General features: G+C 39.2%; 1 protein-coding gene across 1 annotated transcript; it reads right to left on the bottom strand.

Annotated features, from left to right (window-relative positions):
- Positions 1 to 41: 41 nt before the first annotated feature.
- PSMD11 (proteasome 26S subunit, non-ATPase 11) lies at positions 42 to 27,682 on the bottom strand. The gene is made up of 14 exons (XM_016152541.2): positions 27,543 to 27,682; positions 25,107 to 25,208; positions 20,052 to 20,176; positions 14,157 to 14,228; positions 13,724 to 13,781; positions 11,569 to 11,763; positions 7,254 to 7,398; positions 6,391 to 6,451; positions 4,600 to 4,662; positions 2,987 to 3,112; positions 2,457 to 2,492; positions 2,144 to 2,195; positions 1,697 to 1,839; positions 42 to 1,579 (listed from the first exon to the last, which is right to left on the bottom strand). Exons 1-13 carry the CDS (start codon positions 27,631 to 27,633, stop codon positions 1,697 to 1,699), a joined length of 1,269 nt encoding a protein of 422 aa, XP_016008027.1. The 5' UTR covers positions 27,634 to 27,682; the 3' UTR covers positions 42 to 1,579.
- Positions 27,683 to 27,757: the final 75 nt, after the last annotated feature.

The raw sequence follows: 27,757 nt of genomic DNA, 5'->3' as shown, positions 1-27,757 counted from the left end.
GACTGATGGAAAGCCATCCATAACTCAAAAAAGGACACTTCTGAAAAAAAAATTGTTTTTATTGGAACTCATCTGAACATCAGATATACCTGGTGTTGGTTAGCAAGAACCGTTTGTACATTTGATATTGATGGTGCCAAAACCAAAACAGTGACTGGACATGATGGGGAGAGATGGGGAGAACAAAAACCTGATTTTGGAGAGGAAAATAAAAGCCAGTCAGATTTAGTGAGGATGTAAAACCTGGTACAACAAAATCCTTTTACAAAATATAAATTTATTACGAAAACCTGGAAGGATAATCTGAGAAAGGGAAAGAAAGATAACGGAGGCCAGCAGGAAGGAGGTAGGAGGAGGGGGAAAGGGAAAAAGAGAAGACAAAAAGGAGATGAGAGGAAGAAAATACAGGTGAGCACAACAGGTGCGGAGCTTACCTGCCCAATGGCATTAAAGCCTTGCTGTGTGATCACATCATAAAATAAAGTATGCTGAAACACAGTGCTCTACCTCCCATCATTCAATTTCTAAGAGGTAAATAAACTCCTTGGGAGGGGGAGGTTGCTTGAAAACCCAACAACAAAATTTTTTAAAAAGAACAAAAAATTACCCCACACCCCACACCCCACAGTCTCATTTCCGATGTTCACTGTTAAAAAAGGAATAAATCCATCTGACAGCAGGAGAGGAGGAGTGGGACAGGGAGAGAAGCTAATGGATTTCAGACAGGGGGGAAGGCGGAAGGCAGAAAAACACGTGATGGTCTCCTGGCTGAGAGAGGGGAAAGAAGGGAGAAAGAGCAGAGGAGAGGGGCAATTAAAACACTGACATCTAATCTAGTTTATTGTGTTAAAAAGAGCCACATGCACAGCAGGCCCCCTGAGGGCCCACACTGCTCCCTGTGTGGCCATGGTGGACACTAGCTGCTGGCCTTGTCCCCATTCCTTCACAGGTCGGAGCGGAGCCGTGCAGGTGTTGCTGCTGCTGTGGCGGCGGCGGCGGCGGCGGCGGGATCTTCGGCCAGTCGGCTGGAGCCATTGTTGGAGGGAAGGGTGGGTGGACAGGCCGTATGACAGGGGAAAGAACACCGAAACGCCTCATTTCAAATAAAAAAGAAAGTAGCAGTCTATACACAGTTGTTTGTTTTGGTTCAGTACAAACAGAATAAAAAGTCGTTGCTTTGATGGTCAGGCAAACACCCAATTCTGAAGAGGAGAGGTGACGCCCAGCGGGTGGATTAGGAGCCCCAGTGGCTGGCGGAGCACCTGGCTTGGTGGCCCTCTCCCAGGAGGCAGAGAGCACAGCTTTAGGTAGTGTAAGCCTTTTTCCTTTTATTTAGAATAACCTTTTTTTTTCTTTTTCTTTTTTTTTTAAGCAATGTCCCCACTCCCAAGTTGGGCCAATAAAGATTACATGAAAACTGGCACACCTATCGGCTGGAATACAGATGCACCAAATGAGGATTTAAAAACTTTCCGAGCGAAAAGTAGAACAAAAAGAAAAAAGAATCTCCTAGCATTTTCCCCAAAGGTTTCACTCTCCCGCCACACACACTCTCCAAAGGACCGCTACAGATCCAACTCTGTAAGAGAAGACAGAGCAGTGTCAATCGGGGAAACTGAGAGGCCCCCAGACGGCTTTCAGTCTCGACAGGCAGAAGATGGGACTGCCCGGGCCGGGTCCTGGAGCCAGCACTCACCTATGTCAGTTTCTTGGCTTTGTTGTAGAGAGAATCCACTACTTTACTCATGTTCTGAATTGTTTCCAGAGCAGCTTCATAAGTTTTATCTACTGGGGGTTCATCGAAAATAATCAAGACACCCTCCCCCTGGTCCAAGATCCCTGCAGGAAACACAAGGGCAACCCACGTAAAAGAAGAGATTAGACACAAACATATTTGAGACCCACCCACTCCCTAGCTGCCTCACTTTCTCCAGAAAGGAGGGGGAAACGGAACACATCTACCCGTTCCATTTGTGTATGTTTATTATACACTCTCATCCCAGGGGTACGAGGGACAAGGATCCCAGGGAACCACCACGTGAAACAAATGGAATATCATCTTTCAGCATAAAAAAGAGCATGATACCTCTTCAACCATTTCATCACCATCACCAGCTCCCTTGCCTGTATGACTGTTACTCACCATGAAATTTCTTGTCAAGAATCATCTGTGATAATTTCCTTTCCACATCGGCCTAAAATCAAAGCACATGATTAAAGGGACCAATATCAACTAGCCAGATTTCCCACTGACATGAAAGCTTTGTATATAAGGGTCTTAGGGCAAATGGACTGAAAACAAAACAGCAACAATGCAACTCCAGCTCTGAGCCTATGGTCCCCATTCCCTACTGAAAAGCTTGGGAGCTTTCCCACAAGGCCCACTGAGTGTAAATGTCAGCCCTTCCAAATAGCCCTTTCCCCATCACTACCAAGACAAGCTCAGGACTCCTTACCTTTGAGAGTTTGATGAGGCTAGATATGTGTTCAATCTAAAAGGAAAGGTAGAGACACCAACATTGAAAGTTTTACATTTGCCTCTAATATGGGAGGGTGGGGTAGGGATGGGGATAGCTATATCCCTTGAAATCCTGCAAAATATCCCTATAGGGCCAGACTCTCCTTGGCTGTGCTTAGTTTAGTTCTCTTGTGTACTATCCATCTGCCTTCATTACTACAGACGATAAATACACTCCTGTACCATACACCCAGAAGACAAAACATTTACCACATGGGTAGTAAGTACAAAAGTGAGGCGGAGACTGAACCGAATACAAGCAAGGGCAATCTCACCAACCTCTACCCCACAGCATCTTTCCTCAATTCTTGTTCCCTGTCAAGAAAATCTCAAGCTCTTGGTGGCCTCTTGCCCACCAGGCACCCCCTTGGAAGCGAGTTCCCACTGCAGATGGGTGGGCAGGGCGGGGGTGCAGTGAGGATGCCTAGCCCACCAGAGAAGGGCTAGAGTCTCCACGAAGGTTATTACCTGTACTCGGGAAAAAGGCTCAATGACTCGGATCAGATTCTGTTCCAGTAAGTTATCATACAACTTAGCCAAGTGTGTGCTGATGATTGGGTCATCCCGGAGCTCTGCTCGGTAATCTGTCAGGGCCTGCCAAAAGAGCCGGTCATAGAGATTGGCACAGACATGCACTTGAAAGTCATGCTAGTCCTAGCTTCCTAAGTACCCTACTGGCCCTTGTAACTACATGGTTGACTGCTGTTCTGGAGGATTTGTGTAGAAGAAAGAACAGCCATGACAGAAGGCAGGAGAAAAGGAACATCGAGAACTAAAAGATGGAGCCTTTGCTCCATCTTTCCCTCCAAAAGCTTCATGTTGACAGTTCAAATCATGTAAGCCTCAAGAGTGGCTCATCTTATAAGCCAAATTAACTACATGAGCAGTTCTCAAAATGTATTCCACAGAATAAGGTCTCCATAAAAGAGAGAGAGAGAGAGAGAGAGAGAGAGAGAGAGAGAGAAACAGGATCTTAAAATTAAATGAAAAATGCTGGATTCCACAGCTAACCCTTGGAGTTTTATGAGGAACATTAGCATCATATAGCTCTGTAGTCACCACCTTTCTAATTTGTTTGACCCTAGTATTTCCCAAATATCTAATCACAGACCCTTTTCCTAAGGAACCCTAACAGAAGTGTTCCATCAAACATTCCAAACTTTAGGATAAAATAATCTAGACCCTTTGTTATATGCATGTACATGATTTATTTATCTTCAGTGATGGTCTCAGTAACCCAGCCCCATGTCAGCTATGCTATAAAGTGTTACGGGAAGCAAAGAAATCATGCCAAGTAAGGAACTAAAGCTGGCAAGGAAGCTCCAGGAAGATGATGAATCTCAGTGACAGAGTGACATGATCTAGTCTCTGTCCAAGCTAAGTTTTCTTCCAGGATTTAGGTTTGTTTTTATTAAGTTGGTCATTATACTCAGACTAAGAGGAGAGAGGTTCAGAAAAGAACATGTCTGATCCCACTCCTTCAACAAGTTTTTCTCTCTTTTCAAAACTTCGCAAACAATGAGTAAAAGGCACAAGAGGCAAAACAAGTCTAGGATGTCATCCTGAGGAAGTATCTTTCGGTCCAGATGCACGCATCAATACTTCCCTGTTGTCCACAGAAGAAAAAGAGCCCTGGCATTTCTGGAGCTGAAGGAATCCCTATGACTGTGCTGTGTGGAACAAGCACTAAGCCTGGAGTTAAACCCTGAGACATGCCAGCTATGTGACTTCAGGCATCCTCTTTGAATCCCAACTCCCTCAACCGAAAAATGTAATCCGTTTGTCGTGAAAAAGGAATGACAAAGAACTTTTTGAAACTGAAAGGGTATCGCATATAAATGAGGTATCACAATTCCACAAACTTAATAGTACAGAAGTGCTTAACTAGTTCCTGGTTCTGATACTGTACTACTTTAAAATGTAACCAGTGGGGAAAACTGGGTGAATGGTAACACAGGATTACTCTGTATTATCTTCGCTAAGAAACTATTTAAAATTATTTAAAAATGTTTGTTTTTCTTTAAAGTAGTTAAATGTCCCTCTCCTCCGCCCATTCCCGACCAACCCAATACCATACTTACCTTTTCAAAATCTGCCAGTGATCTGTTCTTGCTAGCCTGGGCCACACATTTTAATGCTTCTGTCTAAGAATAGAGAAAAATAGCGAAAATGATCTATTCTGCACACCCATATCCCACCAAACAAGACTCAGAAGCAGCCTGCCATGTCCTAACAACTTCTGGCTGCAGGAAGAACTTGCCCCACCATTATTCTTCTTCAGAGGCCTGGGGAAAAAAAGCTAGAATATCACTGTGTGCCACCCACTTTCCCTCTGAAATCTGAAGTGAATTAAATATACCAGGAAATAGAAAGTTTTCCCAAAAAAACAGACCCTGATATGGCATGCTCCAAAGATAATAAATTAAAAGGGAAAATGACTCAAGAGCTATGATTTCTTTTTCTCCTGCCTCTAAGACTCCCTTATTCCCACACCCCTGACTCCTTCCTGCCCTGAGATTTGATCATTCTGCTAGCTTTGGTAAAGCGTACAGACCAAGGTCTACTTTCATTAGGGTTGAGACATCAAAATTTTACATATTACACTGCATGTTAAACCTCAGAGGTGATGAAGGTACAATCAGTGGCTGAGGGCAACTTCTAACCTAGTTATAAAAGGCACCTGGCCAAGCTATCAAGTCACTAATCAGCAAGAAATCTACAACATTCATCTTTCTAGAACAGCCTGACTCCTACTTAAAAGCTGTCATCAAGGAATACAGGACTAGAAGGAGTTCCATTTGTACCAGCCTAAATACTTAAATAAGGATGGTATGTCTTTATAAGCAGACTTTAAAAATGGTGCAAAGCTAATAATTCATGTAGTTTGTCTCCAGCATCTGTCCTATAGACAGAAAATGTCATAATGAGAAAAGTCCAAAACTTAGACCCAGGTAACCCACGTTCAAAGTCTATCTAGCTCCACCATTACTAGTTACCTGACTTTGTCCTGGACATCTGATCTCTCTCAGCACATTTCCTCAACTCTAGTTCTAAATAGGGTTGTGAGGCTTTCACTATAATAATAAACAGTATTTTGTTTGTGTCAAAACGAGGAGCTCATCTGAAACTTTTTCTGAAGAAAAGGCAATTGGGGCTATTTGTAGAGGAGAAAGAAATCATTTGTGGCCATTCCTCTGAAGATACAGAGAGGTAGCCAATGTGTCCGTTGTTTAGAGACAACTGCATTTGAATTTACAAAGGTTATTTTTACTTTAGTAGTGATAATCAGCAAAGTACAAAGAAGGGATGGTGCAAACATCTGAGACACCATCTTTACACAGGTCATACTCGGGTACTCAAGCACAAAAAGTATCACAAAAAGGGTTACTGACCACCAAAGGCTTCTGGCTGCACCACATTTAAAACTCAGGACATGAGAAGCATGCGAGTGAGTCATCAAAACCTAGTTTCTACACCAAGAAATCTGACCTCCCTAAAGCCCATGTGCAACCAACATTACCAGATTTCAAAATCAGAGAATCCAAAATTTTATATTCTGGACAGGTCAAATTTGCAAGTCAGACTCATGATAGATAAATTTTCTGGTCAAAGCTAAATGCAACCTAACTCAATGCAAACGCTACAATTCAGTTCTATAAGTCCCTCAAACCACCTGATGTCCATAAGAGTGACAAACACTGACCTTTCAGGCCAAGAATTTAACAGTAGAGGAAATATACTGAATAAGTTTAAGAGAAAGGAGACAAAAAAAAATAATGAAATGGAGAAAGGAGACCTGAAGAGGTCCACCGAACATCCTAACAAGGTAGCCTCAGAGTAGACATCAGAACTATCATTAGAGTGTTCCCTACCTGCCTTCCAGCATATCGAAGCGCAAGCTTTCCGCTCACCAAAGCCTGGACATCTTCTGGGCTAGAAAAAAAGACATACTTGGTCAATTGCTCCAGGATTTTATACTTATAAGTTTATTTGAATTTTTCTCAGCATTCCAATGAGAATCAGCCCCCACCCCTAAATCCATATGCCCCTCACACTGCAAAAGCAAGGCTTTCTACATACACTCTGGGACAAAGGTCAGCACTTAAGAGCAGAAAAATTCCAACATTAAAAAGAAAGCTATACTGAACCTACCAAAAGCAACAGACACAACAGGCAAAATGATACGTATAAGTCAAATCTCAATATATTAAGTCTTACTAAAACCTCTGTGCAATCCAAAGATTAAATAAAATCCCAGTGAACATCTCATTTATTCTCAAAACAATGTGGATAAGTTCTGTATTAATTCTTTATATAAAAAGGTCTAACTGGCATACTTGCTGTTGTTTCCTTTCTCAAAACCTCTCCCTAACCTCTTCCTTAACCCACCCCTATTCTGGGTGGTTCAGTTGGCTAGTACTAATCTATAAGTTATTTCCTGGTTTTCTGTCCTATGTTCGGCAACTCTCTGGATAGAATAATTGCAGGATAAGGAGAATACTCTAAAGGGCAGGGAAGAAGACTTCTAAAATCTATCTCCCTGACTCTGAAAGGCTAGCAAACAAAAGTGCTCTGGATTATCTTCCATCCTCCCACTCTACCTCGACGAGTCCCAGAGGAAGTTGCTGCTGCTTCTGTAACTAGCCAAACTCCCTGCCCAAGCAAGCCATATCTGCTATAGCAGAAAAACTTGAAGAACTTGAGTTCTCATATCCCAAAGTTAATGTGCACCTACGTGTTGAGCATGATTTTGCACAGCAACATGTACTTCAGAGATGTGATGGCCTTGGGGCTATCGATGGAGTCATAACCCTCAAATGCCTCATAGAAATATGAGTATGCAGTTTTCCAATCCTTCTCCTCTGCTGCATGGATAATACCTGGGCATTGAAAAGAAAGGAGTAAGAACCATAAAAAATAATAGAACCATAAATGATCAGAAATGGGAAGGGCCTCAGAAATCTATCCAACCCCATCTACTTATTGATGAGGTCAGGAAAAGATAAAAGACCTGCCCAAAGTCACTACCAGCTAGTGGCAAAGCTGGGATTTGAACCTAGGTCTTTGGCCTCCCAGTTCAATGTCATCTTACCAACAGAAATTCCAAAAAAGATAAGACCCAATTCAAAGGAGGGTCCTAAAAACTGTATACTGTAACAACTTTCCTCATTCTTCTCACCCCTATTGCAATCCTACTATCTTTTGGAGGCACTAGAAAAGGTCATGTTTACCTTCCACTGCATTGCCTTCACAGGTCAAGAAGTTGACCCAAACATCTCTGCACTATCTGAATAACCTGTTATAATAACATAAACCATTTCTTTAAAATAACTTTTCCAAGCTTAACATTTTTATATGTAAACAGCTTTCATGGGAAACAAAAAAAACCCAATTTCTTATATTTTCATTTCAGATATCTGTCACTTATTGATGTGCTTTTTTTAATCAGTACATAGATTTCACATAATGCCAAATCCATGAACTTATATACACACAGTTAAGCAGTATTTCCTTTGGCTGATGTATCATAGTTTGTTCATCTAACCAATTCTCTACTGCTTAGCAGTTGGGTTACTCTCAAAGAGCCTAACTTTGAGTGAATCTGCTTTCACTTGGGATAACATGAAAATGAGTTCTTTCTAGCTTGGGAGGCATCTAAACCCTGAGATTCTGTATATCAGTTCTAACTCTCCTCAGCACCTTATGAGTTTATAGACCTCAGCCCCATCCACATTTACTACAGGACTTCTCAACATTTTTCACACACTGGAGTTAAAGAATGAAACTGCTTAAGCATGATCCCAACCATCACAACAGACTTGTGTGTCTCGCACAACAGCTAGGAACTTCTGACTTAATAACCACTTAGTGAGTGACATGTGCCATACCCCAGTGCTTTTTTACCCTACCCAAAAAGCCTCCCACTGTGAGGATGAAGGAATCAGATCCTCCTTCTACTGTTCTTAAATATAGAGGCGTGGTGAAAACCCACCTTTCTCTGCAGCCAAGGAGAGTTCCCTCAAGAATACCCAACAAACTATTTATTAACACTGCTAAACTAAATGAGACAAATACCCATTTTCCATACCTCCCAATCCAGAGCTAGAGGAGACTAGACCGGACCCAAAATGAGACTAGTTTAAAAAAAAAAAAAGAAAAGGTAAAATAAGAACGCCGCCCCCGCCACCAACACACACCAAAATATGGCATACTGTTTTCCCAAACATAGTAGTAAACAAGCGACACATGCGAACTATGAGTATCATGGTTGGACGTGAGGTTTATTGTTTAAAAAAAAAAAAAAAAAAAAAAAGACTGTCACTCATTCAACACAAATATTGATGAGGGCCTACCATGTGCCAAATGCTGATATAGCTACTCTAGAAGAAGTAAATATGAATAAGGCTCTCACCAATCTCATAACCTCACAGTGGGAAAGATGGTTACCAAAACAGAAACAAAGAGATCAGTACACAATATGTACAAAATAATTAACCTTTAGTAGGGAAGTCTGAAAGCAAAGAAGGCACTGAAAAGGGTTTATACAGGAGACATCTGAGCTACATTTGGAAGGATGCACAGGAGTTTGCCAAGCGAACAACATAAAAAGGGGGATTTCCAAGCAAAGCGACAAAATATATAAGGTCCAGAAGCAGCAACACATGAAGTTATTTAATGACTAGGAATAAAAATGCAATGAGAATAAAAAGGAAAGGATGCCTTTCTTTCAAATGTCATGTTAAAGTATAATTTAGTCTGGGGATAATTTAAACAAAGGAGTTACATGATCAGATTTGTGTTTCAAAAAAATGATTTTAGTATTAGGAAGACGGATTAGGAAAAGTGGCTAGCGACAAGTCAGATCAGTAAAAGACTCCAGTGATCTAGGCATTAGAGGAGCAATGATTGTAGAGATGGAAAAAGAAGGGAAGATTTGGAGACAGACTCAACCTGATCTGGCAGATGATTGGATATAAGAGGTGAAGGAGAGGAAGAAGTCAAAATTAATCAAAGACATAGCATGAGCATCTGAGTCAATAATGATACCATTAACTAAAGTAGGAAATGCAGAAAAGAACAGTTGAGGGGAGAGAAGTGAGATGATAATTTTGGTTTCGGATATATTGAGATTGAGATACTCATGGGTGTCTATATGCTGTGTATATCCATTATTAGGTGTGTATATCCATTAAGCAGCTGAAAATCTGGATATGGAATTTAAGAGAGCGGAAAGTTACTGGAGATCTAGATGAGGAAACCATTAGTTTTATACCATTAGTGTTATATGGCATAAAAAGCCATGGGAGAGTATGGGATTAGACAAGATCAGGGAGAACAGTAAGAGAAAATAACTAAGAAAACAACACTGAAGAACATTCACACTTAAGAAGCAGTCAGAAGGAAGAGGAAACAGCAAATGTGACCAAGGATAATTAGTCAAGGGATGAGAACCAAGAAGACAGTGATGTCAAAGAAGTCTAGAGTCTGAACAAGCCCGATCCCATCTGATCTTGGAAGCTAAGTAGGGTCAGGCCTGGTTAGTACTTGGATGGGAGACCACCTAGGAAGACCAGGTGCTATAGGCATAAAAAGTGAAAAATAAGGGTTTGTAAGCTGACAAGATCCTTGCAATCTGTGATGTCAACCAAGGGTTCCCTTGCCTAAAAGAAAAAATTAAAAATTAAAATAAATAAATAAACAAATAAGAAGTCTAGAGTGTTTAGCAAGATCAAAATCTGCCCTGCTCCCAATGTCAGAGGTTACAAGGAGTTACTGACTTCTTCTTTCAAGGAATTGAGATAACAAAGTAAGAATACTCTTTCAACTTTTTCAAGAAGTTTGACAGAATAGAAGACAATAATTTAAAGGAGAAAGGCTATGCTTTTTCAGCTGGGGCAGATCAAAGAATTAGAGGAAGATCCAAGTAGAAAGACCACAGACATATCATGGAACAAAAGAACAGGTAGAAGGATCACTCCTGATCAGGGGTAAAAATGGATACTGAAACTCATTCTGGAGAGAAAAGAGAAATCAAAGAGGGTTCACATAAAAATGGCCACTATTGAGAAATCAGATTCACCTTCATCTCCTGAGCATGAAGGAAAGGCATAAACAAAGAGTAGGGGCTTAAAGAAAGTGCCAAGAGTTGGTCAAAGCTAGGCACTGTGATGTTTCACATTCATCATCTTATTTAATCCCCACCACAATCATATGAAGAGGTACAACTATTATCGCCATTTTACAGATGAGCTAAAGATAAATTAAGTAACTTGCACAAAGTCACACAGCTAGAAATTAGCAAAACCAAAATTTCAACCTAGTAAAGTCAGTTTCTAGAGTTAGTACTCAACCTCTGAATGACAAAACATGCCATCTGTTACTCACAACACCCAAGAGGCATGTAGGGCAGGTATTACCTCTCTTTTACAGATGTGGAAACAGACTACAGAGAGGTAACACCCGCACTTAAACTAGTTTCTGCCTTCAATATCAATGCTCCTTCCAGAATGATAATAAACTAATAAAAGCTGATGACTACGAGAAAAAGTTTTTACTACCCATGGTGTCCTATCTCCAATAGTCACACACTCCCTCAGAAAGCTAAGCGATATGCTCAACTGAAACTAGGGAGGGATCTTCCCTCAGCCTTGATCTGAGGCCCTTTAGGAAAGTCCAACATGCATCACAAAAACCCCCGAGTGACAAAGATGTGGGTCGGTCCTGGAAAAAACTGTTACCATCCTGAGTAGTGACTAGGATGGAAATTAAGGGAGCTTTTGAAATCTAAGTGAGACCTCTCTAGGGTTTTCTTGGCTTTAAAAATCAGGTTGCCTGGTCAACCAGATAAGCCTGTTGTTAATATATTATAGGCAGTTAACAGCAAGTTAATAGGAGGGAGTCAGCAAGTTAGTAAGGTAGCCTTCTAACTGGTTTCTCTGAGGAAGCTCAAGCCAAATCAGCCAATTTTATTCTCTAGTCCCAAACTCCTACTCCTTCCATCTGGAAAATAAGATGAGCTTTTAAAAACATATTCCATGGGTAGGTATTACCTGACTGCATATCCAAGGTGGCCTGCAATTTAGGGGGGCAGTAGATAGCATTTGCTGTGGTTCGAGCAGAGGTTAAGGCAGCTCGGGCTTTCGGCAAATTGCTTAGGGCATGGTATGTTTTGCTTTCTAAAAGCTGTACTTCCACCAAAAGGGCTTTGTCATCCATCTTTTTCAACTCCCGCAACAGCTGAGAACCTGGAAAGGGAAAAAATACATACCATTTTCTTAGTCATAATCTTAATACTTTAATCCCACAACAGCTCCATTTCCCACCTTTGTAAGAACACTCAGGATAAAGAAACCTACCTGAACTCAAAAAGAGGTTATCTATTTACAAGAATTAAATTTTCTGCTTAAAGTGCTATCTTCCAAAGGGGAAACAAAAATCTTTGAAGTTTTCTGCATTCTAACTACAACATTAGAACCAAGAGTCCTATAAGCTTATTTATAAGATTTGAATACAGTTGGAATCTCCATCCAGAAAACTCTGAAACTAGTTATCCAGTTCAGACAGGCACCTGATCTCACTCTCCTCCTGTCCAGGCACTAGCATTAGTGGAGGAATAAAAGAGTTCTGGATATACCAATGTTCTCTAAATACACCTCCTTCCTCATCTCAGATGAGAATATCAAATCCAAACAAACTTGCATCATATGCAAAAATTAACTCAAAATGAATCAAAGATCTAAACCTATAAAACATCAGAGTACGTCTTTGTAATCTTGGATTAGGCAATAATTTCTTAGATATGATACCAAAAGTATAAGCAACGAGAAAAAAAAATAGGTAAATGGGATTTAATCAAAATTAAAATGTGCTTCAAGGACACCTTGATCAAGAAAGAAAAAACAACTCACAGGATGAAAAAAGTATTTGCAACTCACAGGATGAAAAAAGTATTCTAGTATCCAGAATAAAAAATAAAAACACCAATGACCCAATTAAAAAATAGCAAAGGATTTGAATAGACATTTCTCCAAAGACATACAAATGGCCCATAAGTACATGAGAAAATGCTCAGCATTATTAGTCATTGGAGAAAAGCAAATCAACACTACAATGATGCTACTTCATGCCCACTAAGATGGTTAAAATAAAAAAAGACGATATTAACAACTGTTGGGGAAGATGTGGAGAAAATGAAACTCTCGTACGTTGCTGGTAAGAATGTAAAATGGTGCCACCACTTTGGAAATCAGTTTATAGTTCCTCAAAAGCTAAAAAGAGTTACCCTATGACCTAGCAAATCCACTCCTGGGTATTCCAAAAGAAAACTACTATTCACAGCAGTATTCACGACAGTGGAAACAATCTAAATGTCCATCAATTAATGAATGGATAGATAGAATGTGGCATAACCATACAATAAAATATTATTTAGCAATAAAAAGTACTGATATATGTTACAACATGGATGAACCTTGAAAATATTATCCTAAGTAGTAACTATTGGGTACAAGCTTTCTTTCTGGGGTGATGAAAATGTTCAGAAACCAGATAGTGATAAAGGCTGGACGACTCTGTGAATATACTAAAAACCACTGAATTACACACTTTAAAAAGAATAAATTTTATGGTCCATGAACTGTATCTCAATAAAACATGTTTTTAATGCTATTATTTGTTTGAACTATATGAAATTGCCATTTTTGCAGAATAAAAAATTGAGTATTAGCAATTTTTTTCAATTTATTAGATTATGAAACCCATGTTTGTCCATCTGGGAAAAACGATCTAGGGGCTACCCATTAATTTAAAAAAAAAAAAAAAAGCACCAAAGATTTTAGGGTTTAAAGGCCATATAGGAGAAAGCCTTTAGTGGTCCACTTCTACATATATTTGCACCTAATTTTTTTTTTAAATAGATTTTAAGTATTATTGTAAACAAATACATTGAGTGTGATAAGACAGTAAAACACTTGCAATTTGACCCTTTTGTTCTCTAAATTTAAAAAATTAATTCTAGTTAGTTTCTTAGAACTTCCAAAAGGCATTTTTCCATGTTAAATTCAGTAAATATGAGCCACCTTAAATCTTTCTCAGAAGTAGGAAGAATATAAAGTATCAACACATAACTAATAAGAGTAGTCAGGTTCTAAAATACATTCATCGAGCCAGCTAGGATGTCTTATTAATTTCTATCAGCTTACTTACCCAAATGCAATGCTTCCTGGTACCTCTTGGTATCAAAGTACAAAGACACCAGTCTTGCCTAGGAAAGAGAAAAGGCATTGATTGATGGAAGGGGGGGAAAAAAGCCAATGAAAGAAATCAAAGATTGACAGTCACGGAATTGTTACTGTTAAATATTCAAGCCTTGATGATAACAGCATCAAATTCAGCCTTAAAAATTTTATCTAGCCCCTGGTATTATTACCTATTATGACCAATGACTGACTTAACTTTACCAAGTTAGCAGGTCTTTCTCAAAATTTCACCCAGAGCAAATACTCATGAGTGGGACTACTATCAAAAATTTTTGGGTGCCTGGATAATACAAAGTTGCTGAAAACACTTTTGATCAGGATGGTGTTACTTACAGTCTAATGCCTAGAGACCTGAAATCAGTACTAATGTAGGCACATACCTCCAAAGCTTGGCGTAAGAAAGTTCTTTTCTCTGATTTGGCCCATTCAATGCACTCTAAACACAACTCCACCTGCAACAGGGAAAGACAGTACATGCAACATCACGTCCTCACATTCTTCCCACGGACCTTTGTTTGAAGAATAGCTTTAATTCCCTCCTTATATATTACCCATGTTGCTCTATTTCATGTCTCTAATATAACTATTACACATTGAGATATCAAGGGGACATGCCTTGATATCTCAATGTGTAATAGTTATATCATAATGGAGGGCTGACTAGGTTTTTAGACACAAAGCGTTTTTATGCTTAGACTGTGTTCTTTTGGAAAAGAACTTCATTTTTGAGATTCCTCTTCTACCTTCCCAGGAGGGACCCAGAACTTCTAATATATGTAGCCCTGGAATGTAGGTTTCTCTGATGGCTCAGAAACTTTTAAAGCAGAAATTTCTCTTGAAACAGGTGCAAATAGTAACAGTAATGTGTTAATGTGAATACACTGGGGAGAAATAAAGGGGAGAAATTCTCAGCCCAAGCACAAATGCCTTGCTCCTACCAGCTGCTTATAAGACTCAAAAGGCCCAAGTGGCTCTTTCATTTCAGATTCTAAGGAGTGCAACAATTCTTCATCATAATAAGGCAAACTTAGCTCGTATTAAAGGAAGTAAAAAGAAATTAGAATTGACCTAACACTTAAAAGGGCTTTTAAGCTTAACTTAAAGGTACTCTAAACCCTCAGTACTATCAGCCACCCAAGCAGTAAAGTAATGTGCAAAGTAACTAATTTAAAGTAGTGTTCTATGCTACATGGTCTACAGGCCATCACATAGCCTTGACATATTAGCTTTGACAAAGTACATACTGAGTACTGCAGGTCTTAGTCACTATATCACTTTAATCACTATATCACTTTTGTTATTGCAAGTTTTATATCAAGATTCCTAATCAGAGTATAAGATAAAAAGAAACTGAGCTTTCCAAAGAACTAATTGCTAATACAACAGGTTTTTATGTAAATACAAAGTTCTCTTAAGAGATGTTGTAAGGAGAGAAAAGTAAAGGGACATAATCCCAACTAACCTATCTTCTGCCTAAGACCAAGTTCAGTAACAAAAATACATTAAATGGTATTTGGAGAATTCAACAGTTAAGAGATTCAATGAAACCTTTATAGCTCACTGGAGCCCTCTGCTGGCTACTTTAATCTCCAACTCTAAAAACACAACTGACCTCAAAAATTCTACAAAAAACTAGAAGCATACTGATCATAATTTTTGACTTTTGGGTTATGTTCTGAAAAGCCAAACTCGAAGTAATATCTTTGCTCACAACATGAACAGAACTGAAAATAGTTTGCTGAATATTTCAGCAACGAAAATACAAGTCTTTAGTTCTAAGCGTCTTGGGGATAGGGGATAGGAGTAAGAAAAGCTTACTATCACAATTTTACCCAGGAAGCTTTTTCAAACAATTAAAATATAAATGCCTAGGCTCCTGATTCAGTAGTTTAGAACAGAGCCTGGCAACTCTGGTATATATTTCTAGTTAAGAAACATTGAATTCTACTCTTAGCATCTCACCTGTCCCCATTTCCTTGACAGTCCAGATATTAAGTGACTCGCTCTGGGTCACGTATCAGCTCTGGGATCAGAACTGGATTCTATCTTCAGTGCTCTTTCTACCTCAAACTAGCCTTAATAAGTTTAGGTCAGAACAGACATTTCTCCTAAAGCAAGGATATTTTTACAACATGAATTGCATATCTGTTATCAATTAGAGGGTAAATGATTTACATTATTTGGGCTGTAACTGGTGAAACCAGCACACCAGTTCTAAGAAAAAATTTTAAAGGCCATTGCGCCCATGCTAGTTATTTTGCCTGAGAAGCTTTGTGCTTCATTAATGCCAGCAATGACTGATAAAGGGAATAAGAATACACAAGAAGCAGGTACTTCTGGAAGAAGCCCTTACTTGAGTACGAAAGCTTGATGTGGTCAAAATTAGATATTTAAGTGTTAACCAATACACTTAACTATTTTTTTAAAAATGTTTTTAACTAAATTCCCGAAGGAAAAAATAACTACTATTCTAAGTCTGAAATTCTCTAGCATGAACTCTTTTTTCCCATTGAAACAACTTTCAATAACAGGATCTTCAAAATAAGGTTTCTTAAAATGTGCTATTGTGTTTCAGTTATAGACTACACTGAAGAAAAAAAAAAAAAAAAAGGCTTCCCACAGGCAACTCCTAGACATCCCTGGAAAGTAAGGTAAATTCTAAACTTTCAGTTCACTATTTGGCAGGGATCTAGTTTAGTCTTCTTTCTCCCCTCCTCACTCCAATTTTCCATCCCTCTCCCCTTGCCAACCACTCTGCCCCGACTCCAGCCCATCCCCACACCCCACACATTTATCTTCATTTTTCTGGGCTGGAAACCTTAGTACTGCAACTGACCCGATCCTAACCTGAATCATATCAGCTTTCGGAATATAACAAGCTGAAATTGTTTTGTAGATCTATCTGACTTACGGTAGTCCCTAAACAGCAAAAGGCAAGGGAAATCGTTTCCCCCATACTCTTGGTACCAAATTCCCCAACACAAAATTCCTAGCTATCTCAACAGTGTTCTAAAACTTCATATTTTGCCTCAGGCCTCAATACTACTATGACAGAGACCACCGATGACTTGCTCCTCTATCTTTTCCCATCACTTAATCAAATAATTTTAAAAGAATCCCCTTTCCAAGATGAAGACTATATCCAATATCCCCAAGTCAGACACCTTAAGTGACTTAAATTTAGTAACCACACCCCATGCTTATATCTCAACTCAACAGACTTAAGTCTTAATTCAACAAAGTACCTCCTGAACATCTACCATGAGGAAGGCATAATCCATACATTCCTTCAACAAATACTAGTTACACAGCTCCTCTGGACCAAACAACTGTACTACTGCAGAGGATAAAGCAGTAAATAGGACAAATTAGCTATCCTCATGGAATTTGTAGTCTAAAGAGAGGAAGAGGGCCTAGAAAGGGGAGAAGGAAGGGAAGGAGGAGGGAGGGAGGAAATAGTACAGTGGGTGAGGCAAGAGGTAGCTATGGTTAAGGAACAGACACATACAAGCATACCTCAGATATATTGCAGGTTTGGTTCCAGACCACCACAATAAAGTAGGTACAGCAATAAAGCAAGTCATAATCTTTTTGACAGTGAAGGATCCTGCCTTAGATTTGTAAAAAATGCAACATCTGTGAAGCACAGCACTAAAACAAGGTATGCCTCTATTAGGAATGGGAAAGGTACTGTGTGGTACTGCAAAGTATACAGGGCATCATTATATTATTATAATCAAAAAGATAAGGCAAATGTTCAAGTAAATGTTCAAGACAAAATAAGCAGAGATATAACACGTATGAAATATAATGTGGATCACTGCGTTAAGATCAATCTGAGAATAAAATTTTTTTAAAAACAAAAAATTTTAAAAAATTCAGATCACACTGAAGTTGATAAGGAAAGATTTCAGAGGAGGTGGAACTTGGATGGGACTATGGAAGAGAAAGGATATATATATATATATATATATATATATATATATATATATATATAGACAGCATGACGAGCACACAGGGCTTGCTCAACAAAGAGCCAGGCATCTAATATGGCTGACATGTTTAGTACACTTCATAGAGTTCTGGGAGATCAAGCTGCTGATGGAGGTTATATTGTAGAAAACCATGAAATAGTTAATTCTGCAGGCAATGAAGACCCACTGGAAGCTCTAGTTGGGAGTGAACAGGGAGAGAAATAAAATGTTCAGAGGGCTACTTGCTAGGATCTCTCTCACAATGGTGGTATGCAGGGTTGAATGAGGCTTCTGCAGTAGTCTAAGAAATAATTAGGAAGCAAACTAGATAATAGCTGTAAAGAGAAAACAAATATAAAAGAGAACTGCAGTAACAGAAGTTAGATGTGTAAGTTAGCTATGTTGAGTTTAAGGTGCATGTAAAACAATCTGGATTCATAAACTTGTTTCAAAACAAGCTAGTAACATATAATCCACAAAAATTACTAAAAAAAAAAAAAAAAAAAAGTCCTGCTAAATGGATTAAGACTAGCTCTTGATAAAAAGCTAAACTTATAATCATCCCCCCTCCACCAAAAAAAAGACCAGCCCGTAGTTAGCAGTAAAATGACTTACTTCAGAGTGTTTCCTTTCATCACAGAAAAAGGAAAAAAGGACTCTACTTGACAAAAATGTAATATGCAATGAACAACAGCAATGTACAAACATAGTTAAGGGAGGGCCTAACCACACATGGAACCACATGATGAAGGCTAGTAAATCCCACCAGCCAATAATAAGCAAGCACTAAATTATGATTTAGATAAACTTCCACAAAGGAGTAGAAGAACTGATCATTAAACAGATGCAGCTCTGTTATAGGAAGAGACAAATTCCTGAGACTTCAGTGTACAAAGGAGCAACTTGGATAATTAATTTTTTCTGCCTAAAAAGTTCCAAGTAACATTTATTAGTCTGTTTCAAACCAGCATTTATTTGGTCATCCTAAGGCACCCTATTCCAAACAGAAGATGGTGTCACTTTTTCATAAGAACAAAGTACAATAAAAAAAAAGTTAAGGTTAGATAAGACTAACACCCCTTTAGAAATCACTTTTTCTTTTAAATTGTTCATAAAAACAATTCCAGTGCTTTGATTCAAAAGATAGCCATCTAAATATTATCTATTTTTGATCTATTATCATGAAACACAGTTCTGCCAGAAACAAATGAGTTTGAAGATTTCTATACAAATGAATTCTCCACAAATGAAGTTAGTTTATGGTGTTTAAACTAGGCCTCAATGAATCATGAAGGCAAGAATCCAGATTTTATAATAGATATGATTTCAAAGTGGGACACATATGTCCTAGGTTTCTGAGTTCCTCATTATTTACTCAATATGCTACTATGCCCTCTCAGGCTTGAACTTGTACACTCAGAGGCTACAGCAAACAGACATATAACCAACTAATGATTCCTACTCCTGCCCTTATATTAGCTGACATTTTATATGTTTATTGCCTGCCTTCTCATACTAAAATATAAATATCATGAGAACAGTGGCTATATGTTTTTAGAAATGTATCCCTAATACCTGTAACAGCGCCCAACATATAGCAGGCACTCAGTGAGTACTGTTCAATAAATCTATAAGAAAGACAACAACTATATTCTTCCTACGGATTCAAGCAACCTCAATACACCCTGCTTGAATCTGCCACATTTTACAGAATGAGTTTTAACTTTCTCCCAAACTGCAGAAAATATGGCTATCTTTGGAAAGGTTGGAAGAGGCTCAGTGATTCCAAAGAGGTACTCTTCAGTACAGCTCAGGATCCAGTCTGAACTGGTAGAGAACATGTACAGGTACACCAGAGTCACTTCTGTACGCATGAGACACAAACAGATGGATGCTCGCCCCTCAATAAAGGCATATAAGCAGTACATAACATGCCAAGAAGGGATGCCACAAGACTTAATTAGTGCTCACAAGGAGCTTTGTGACATGGAATGAAAGGTACCACAGACACAGAAAACATTAGAAAGGTGTGGCAATACAATACCTCAAAGACAAGAATCAGTTTGTGACCCTGATGTAATGAGGATTCCAGGGACCACTGACAATCTCCACTTACAAAGCAAAGCATGGAACAGACCCAAAGTATCAAATGCCCTGTAACAAAGAGAAACTGACATGATAAGTCCTGAGCTGTCCTCCAGCTGTCCCTTCCACATCAGTACCACAGTGCAGGCAGGCATTTCTTTCACTGCAACAGACTTTTTTTAATACTGTCTACCTTCTGTCACTAAAGTAGCTTACCTCCTGCCCTGTGGCTGCTTCCATATCAAGAAACAGATCGAGAAGAGATCGAACAAGACGAGCTGCTTTAGCCTTGCTAATGGAATTCAAGAAGGGTCGTACATACTTCAGGAGTCCTCCAAGCTCTGTATGAAAGGCAATTCAGAAAGGAAAAGGTAAACATCAATATTAGGAACAAAGTATTTTCTAAATGTCCCAAGATCATAAAATCAGTACTCTGTCAGTGGAATCAGTCTAGATGAAACTTAGGAATTTTAAGCATTCTTAGCAGGTAAAAATAGCAAAACTAAGTTAACACATACAAAATTTGTACTATCTATACCCCACTCAGCCACTGGATTACAATCAGGGCCCTGGGAAAAGCTCGTGTCTCTCATCATAATAAAAAATAAACACCAAAGTACTCATACTCAGAGAGCAGTTTTCTAGAACATGAAATATGCTGTGCCTCTGCAACCTTGGACAAAATCGCTTCCCCACAACCAAGAAATCTGATCAGGTTACAGGAGTTTGTTTGCTTTTTAATTTTCAAATCTGCCTTAGTAGTTCCCCTTGAACAGACAAAGATCTTCAATTCCAGGTTCCCTTTTTCCTCCCTTCCTGAAATTCTCCCCAGTTTAGCATTTTAGCAATATCACTTCCCTGGCACTCTTCTGAATAAACTTTTCATATAAAAGTTAAGGTGCTTTTCCCTTATACTGTATCTTTTAAAAATTCCTCATTAATCTGTAAGTCTTAAACTAAGACCAAAAAAGGTATCTACCACAGAGGTACTTTCTTCCCCTTGTATAAGAGGATGGTACACAGTAATTCTAAGGGAGCAGCTTTAGGAACAAAAGAGTTTCTACAAATTAGAGAATATTTCAACTAAACGAATAAGGAAGAAATTTTGGAATGTAGGTTAAAATTATTTTAGTGCTATTGCCTTTTTAATATTCTCCAATTGTAGACTCACCCTCCTGAGAACTCTAATTCAGGACAAGCAAACCTCATCCTGCTGAGAATGCTAATTCAGGGTCCTAAAATCTCAACTGCCTGAAAAGTCACAGGATGCATGGGACTGTGTCAGACACAAAAGGAACTTTAGACAGAGTGGAAAAGTTCATATTTCCCTTCACTCCCCACTACTGACCTTTGATTCCCACTAAGATTTTTTTCCCCATTCACCTCTATATAGATTAGATTATACAAACTCTTGCTTACACGCCTCACTCAAGTTGCATTCCCATTTGGAATTTCTCCCCATTTTCTTGACCTATGTAAATCTAAGATACCCTTCTAAATTCAGCTAAAGTCCTATTGAGTCTTCCGTGCCAACTACAGGCTACACTGATTTTTCTCCCTCAAGTCCTTTTTGAATTTATGCAAATTTCAATTACATTATATAATCATAGCTTTTTAAAAGTAGTCTGGTGCAATGTCTCTTCTCTTACAACATGCCTTACTATGCTTGAACGATTCTGAACAACCTCTAGTGACAGAAATGTTCAAAAAGCAGGCAATTCCAATGTTAGTCAAACTAAATTGTTCTTTTTTTGAAACATGACTCTACACCCTCCTTCAACATGGTTTCACAGATTTGACGATAACTATCATTTATATCTCCCTAACTTTTCCTTTCCCCAAGCTAAACATCTTTAGCTATTTCACTGTTCCTCCAATGTTCTGGTTTCCAGGTTCTTTATTTAGTTGCCTTCCTCTGAATAAATTCTAATTTGCAAATGTATCCAGAACTGCTTCAAGAAGGGTTTGACCAGTAGTGTCATAGCTTAATTCCCTTGATCTGGCCACCACATGTAACACAAAATGGCATGTTTTACCTCTTCTAATATCACTCTTTAGTTCAAACTAAATCTATTAAGGACCTTTTTGTAGAGACAGATAATTCTCTACCTTCCCTGGTTTTGATAAATACTTTAAGTATATAACTTTATACTTACCACACTGAATTTAATCTTGCTGGCTTTGGCAATAATTTTGAATCTTAATTCTGTCCTCTACTGTACTGTCATCTACAAGAATCAGCACACCTTCTGAAATGGCTTTAGCCATGACGGCAGGTGCTGACCAAAATAACAAAAACATAGATCTCTATGACATGATGCTAGAAACTTCACTTCAGGTTGACAAATGATGCATTTGTCTTCAGAAATTCATAGCCTGTACCTGTAATTAATATTATTTCAAATGTTCAAATACCTTGCTTATGTCAGATATGTAGTCTTTATCATTCCCCTAACCCAGGGGTTGGCAATCTTCTTCTGTGAAGGGACAGACAGTAAATATTTTTGGCTTTGGCTATAATGTCTCAGTGGCAGGTACTCAATTCAGCCACTATAGTGTAACGCAACCATAGTTAATTTATAAATAAATGGGTGTGGCTGTGTTTCAAAAAAAATTTATTTATAAAAACAGCTGGCTATCCATTGTCTGTGGAGCTCTGCATATCTACTAGTTTGATAAGGCTAACACCAAATAGAACAAAGGTGAGTCTGGAATAATCTTTTCTTAATAAACCCACTGTTTTAAGTGATTAAAACCAACTTATCAAATAATCTGTCCCAGAACTTTACTGATTATCAGTTTATAGTGTCTAGAATTTATTATGTTCATTACCTTTTTGAAAAGTGGAATAATATTTGCCCATCCTCAGTTTTCTTATTCCTCTCCATCCTCCTTGACTTTTCTCAGAATAATAGTGGCTGTATATCTGCTGAAACTATTCTTTTGATATTGAAAGACAGAAATTGTCAGAGCATAGAGATTTGAACTTATTTAAAGAGACTATCTGCTCTCTCTTCTCTCACCTACCTTGGACTTAATTCTACCTTTCTGATGTTATTTCTATATTTTTCTTTTTGAAAATCATTTTCTTTCCTAGAAAAGGCAGAAGCAAAATATGAGCTAAGTAGTCTGCCTTCTCTCTAGCACCTGCTAGCATTACAGTATTTTCTCCGAGCACTGAGTGTTACTCTTCTCATCCTGACAGAGAAACAAATGACCTCTTAGTTACCAAAAGACTCAATTCATTTTTCATTGTAGTCTACTATTTCTTATTCATTCTGTTATATATCCTATTTCTTTCCATTTTCATACATATTGCATTTATTTTTTTTTTTAATTCCCATAGAATCATACTGACTTCTTCCTCCTATTCTTACTGAGATTATTTGCAATTACATGACCAGAACTTCCTATTCAGAACCTCACAGAACTCAACATGATCCTTTTAAGAGTCTCAGGCTATAAAACCTGGAGAACCTGAACCTAGGCAACATGTCTGATGATGCTTAGCATATTTTCAATTCCCGAATGACTGCTGTCAGTCAGGGACACTATCTTAAAACTTTTTGAGTACAGAGTACTTAGAAGAGTGGTTAGCCATATAGTAAATACATAAAATTTAAAAGTTAATGGAACAGACATAGTTTCTGTTTTCAGAAAACCCAAAATCAAAGAAAACAACACAAACCTATCAATTATTAATAGCTCAGTAAGGTAAATGAACACAGACCCCAAGATTTCCTTAGTGTTTCTATTGTATACACCTATATTCATCAAACTCTTAGAAAACAAGTTTTTAAAAGTCCTTATGATTCACCTGTTAAATTATAATAGGTTTAGCAGTACACTTCTAAACTTCTCAGGTATGAATCACAAGGAAGGGAGGGCAAGGAATAAAGAAAGAGTAAATCATGAAAAAGGAATTTTAAGCAAAACAGTAACATTTTGGGATAAATTTTCTGAACCACTGAATATAATGCATGCTGTTTCTAAATATCCATGCTTCTAGAAGAAAAAAGATATTTGGCTGTTTCAGTGGAAAAAATCTAAATTATTCCACCTAGCTTTTTAATTCTTTCAAGAAAATTATCTTATTAATTATATTTTGTATGGACTAATTACCAAAACTGTTTTCTGCTCTCTGGGTTTCAACCTAGTTGGCAGTGACATAGCTAAATGCACCAAGGTTGGAATTGTTGGTAAGTACAGCACCCATTATGTGCTCAGTTTCCTCAGGTATAAATGGATAATAGTATCTACCTTATCTAATTGTTTCAAGGATTCAATAAGCTAAACCATGTTTGTGCTTAAAGCAGTAACTAGTTCATAGCAAACACTCAAAAACTGTTTTCCTTACAGATATTTTAAATAAAATACAAAACCCATAAAAACACATCCTCTCAGTTTCATACATCTTTACTCAGCTTTCTACTGATTAAGCCTAATAGTTTAGTCATCCTTAATTTGCGAAGATTTTGGTTCTAAAGTTCTGCTAACTTACACATATCATTCTCTTGGCTAACAACATAACTTGGAGGAAAGTAATTCATGAGGTCACTTACCAGAGCTTACTCCATTCTAATCAGATAAACTCTAAATTCACTTTAAGGCTGACAAAAAATCATCCGTTTTTAAGTTTAAGCAGGCTTCTCTCTACTATTACTCAAAGGCCCTTCCTGGTCAACAGGATGCTCTCATTTCAAGAATACACCCATCAACATCTTGAGCCTAAAAAGTCAATGGTTCAATTACAACGAGAATGCTTGGGCAATGACATGAACAAAGTCCTGGGTACCAATGGAGAAATCTTGGGAAGTCTCTTCTCATCTAATGTCTGACTCATTCTGTGTCATGAAAAAAAGACAGCAAGTTATCTACTTAGATGCAAAATCCCTAGTCATTTTCATGCTGGAGCATAAAGTCACTATCCACCTTAAATACATCAGAACTTCTCAGTAAAATCACTGAAGACTGCTGCTATTGCTGCTGCCCATACATGAGGGAATGCACTAAATATTCAAACCAGAAACAAATCACAGATCATTATATCCAACAGCAACAGGATTTTCTGGCACCTGCAGAACAAAACTCTTCCATGAGAGAACTGAGTTTGAAGGCAACTTAACTTCCTACTTAAAAAACCGAAGCTCAACAAGTTGGCAAAAAATGGAACTGCGTGGATATACTCCAATGTTCTTTCAGCCAACAAAAAACTGAAACTTCACAAAGCATTTCACGTAAAAGAGAAAGAGATCTATTTGTGGCACTTACCTGCAGCTTGTCCAGTCTTCGCCAGGAGAGACCCCAGTTCCAGGATGCTCTGCTCTTTGACCTGTACTGCCTCCTCATCATTCTCCTGAATGTCACGCTTCACTGGGAGAGGAAAATGTAAACCCTCTTAAAATTCTGACCAAAAAAATAAAGACTGAAGGAAGTTTCACCCTCACAACACCAGTTACAAACTCAGAGCAGTTACCAAAAGGCAGATTCTAGAAAGCTTAAAAAAAAAAAAAGTAAAATAATCGTATCGGACATGACCCATGTAAACCGTAAAAACATATTCTTCTCAGATTTTAAATGTGCCTTTTCATTCTATCAATTAGAATTTCCCTCACCCACATACACTGAGATTTCTGTTGCAGTCATTTGGTTAAAGCGAAATGCAAACAAAACAAGGTCTTCATACATGTGATGGTAAGCCCTAAGCTAAGCACTGTTGCGTGACAATATTAAACATACCTGTGCATTTACCTGCCACAAACTAAAACCAAATGACCAAGTTACTAATGACTATAAAGTCAAAAGTCTTTCAATAAGCTTTAGGCCTCTGGAAAGCCTCAGCTGATAAGCATGTTAGGGAAAAGGTGTTCTACAAAGCCATTCGGGAAAAACCACCCTATCAAAGTTCTACTGTGATCCTTAGAAGGGACTGCTGCTTTATAATGGATTTAAGATCTGGTAAAATAACTTTGGGCTATCTGTCCCACTTTCAACTGTTAATAACTATTCTACCACTAGAACACTGAATAGCCTCTTCAAATCTGTAGTGATAATTTTAGTGATCATCACTAGTTATCACTTCTCTGACAAAGCATCATCATGACTTGACAAAAACCAAGACTCTGATATTCCATAATGGAGTCTGGAAAAAGTAGGGCTGTCAACCACCATGACTCAAGCTTACTCTAACAGGAATGCTCTAACAGGGAACTCTCTCTTCGTATAGTAGGCAAGCAAGAAATACTCTATAATGTTTACCATAATTCCTACTTAAGGAAAGACAAAATATTGGGTATTAGGCATGAAAAAAATAAATGCATGCTTCTCACAGTAGTTCTAAATATTAGTATGTTCGCAGAATAAAAATACATATGTGTTTGAGGTTCTGTAATTGTAACTGACTTAAGTCAAGATCAGAACTTCAAAATAAAACACCCATTATTTACCATTATCATCCATTCACAGATGCATCTTAACTCCCACCTCATTTCTCTGGTACCCCCAGAGATAAAGACATCAAGATAGTGTCACTGTCTTTCCTTTCTGCAAGTCAGGAGTACCAAAATGCAAAAGACTAGTAAATCAACATAACAACCAGCATCTTGGAGATCCCACATACACCTGAATTCTCATACTACTTGTTGATCTAATCCAAATCCCCTCAAGCTACGTTAAAAAGATCACATTACTACGTGTGCAGTGAAAAGCTAGCCCTATTTGAACACACTTTATGGCTGAACATTTAAAGCCTTCTCTGTCATAAATTTATTTCTGTTCACACCTGAATCCCAGTTGGAAGCTGTCGGAAGAGAATGGCTTGGGCTCCCATTTCAGTTTTCCTGTTGTGTGCATGGTGTAAAGTAAAAAAGTCATACTACAGTGTTAAGAAAATTTTCTTTAATTTTCCCGGCAATGTGCAGCCGGACTCTTCCAAAGAGTTCCCTGAACTCCGAGGCTGACAACTAACTCCCGAACTCATTCCCAACCTTTACATGGGAGTAGGACGATTAGTCACCCCCTCCGGCCGGGCGGTCCCGCCCCAACATCTCGCCCTTACACCCTACACGGGTCAAAGGAATATCTAGGCCACCTCCTCAAATCAAATGCTAATCTGGTCTGTGTGTCCTCTAGGTATTTCCACATTCAGAAAGAAGACTCCTCTTTAGTGGAGCCTTCCGCTGTGGGGCTGGGGAGAAGTAGCAGCTTCCAGTGTCCCGTGGAAGAAAACTCCAAGAGAAAAGCCAGCGCTCGCGCTCCCACCCCGAGCAGGCTGTGCTGATAACAACGGCGGGAAATGCCCGTCCAGAGAGGGTTTCGCCTTCAACTTCAGGTTCTCAAACCAGTTCGCAATAAGCACGCCGGCCAGCCCCGCTCCCAGTCCCGGGCCAGCTCGCACGGACCAAAGCGGGAGACGGGATAGGGGGTGGAGGGGGCCCCGGCTCGGCCCACTCCCCTACCCCACGCTGAGCCCACCATGAGTCAGCAGCCGGCGGGTGGACGCCGGGGATGCCTCGGGGCTTTCCCACCAGGTGGGACCCAGGCGGCTCCAGGGAGCTGCGAGCGGCCTGTGCCCCTAGCCCGGCCCCCCTCTCACACACAGTGAGTCAGCAGCACCAGAGCCGGCTACCCGGCCCCGCTCCGCCGCCGCCGACCCACACAGACCGAGCTGGGCCAGCGGGGCCGGCGTGGGGGCGCGGCGAACTTTACCGATGGAGTGGAGAATGTCAATGGAGGCCTCCCGGTCGGTGCTCAGTAGAGACTGGGCTCTCTGGAACTCCACCACCGCCGCCGCCGCCATCTTACCGCTCTCACACAGTCCCCGGCCGCGGCCACCGACGCCGGAAACACACGCCCGGAAGGCCCACCCTCTTATCCCTCCACGCCCCCAGATGCCCCCGCCTCCGCTCTCAGAGCACCACGGG

This window comes from Rousettus aegyptiacus, unplaced genomic scaffold (genome assembly GCF_014176215.1).
Source record: "Rousettus aegyptiacus isolate mRouAeg1 unplaced genomic scaffold, mRouAeg1.p scaffold_m13_p_6, whole genome shotgun sequence".
NCBI lineage: Eukaryota > Metazoa > Chordata > Mammalia > Chiroptera > Pteropodidae > Rousettus > Rousettus aegyptiacus.
The sequence above is the reverse complement of the archived record's forward strand: the minus strand, read 5'-3'. Positions and strand labels throughout refer to the sequence as shown.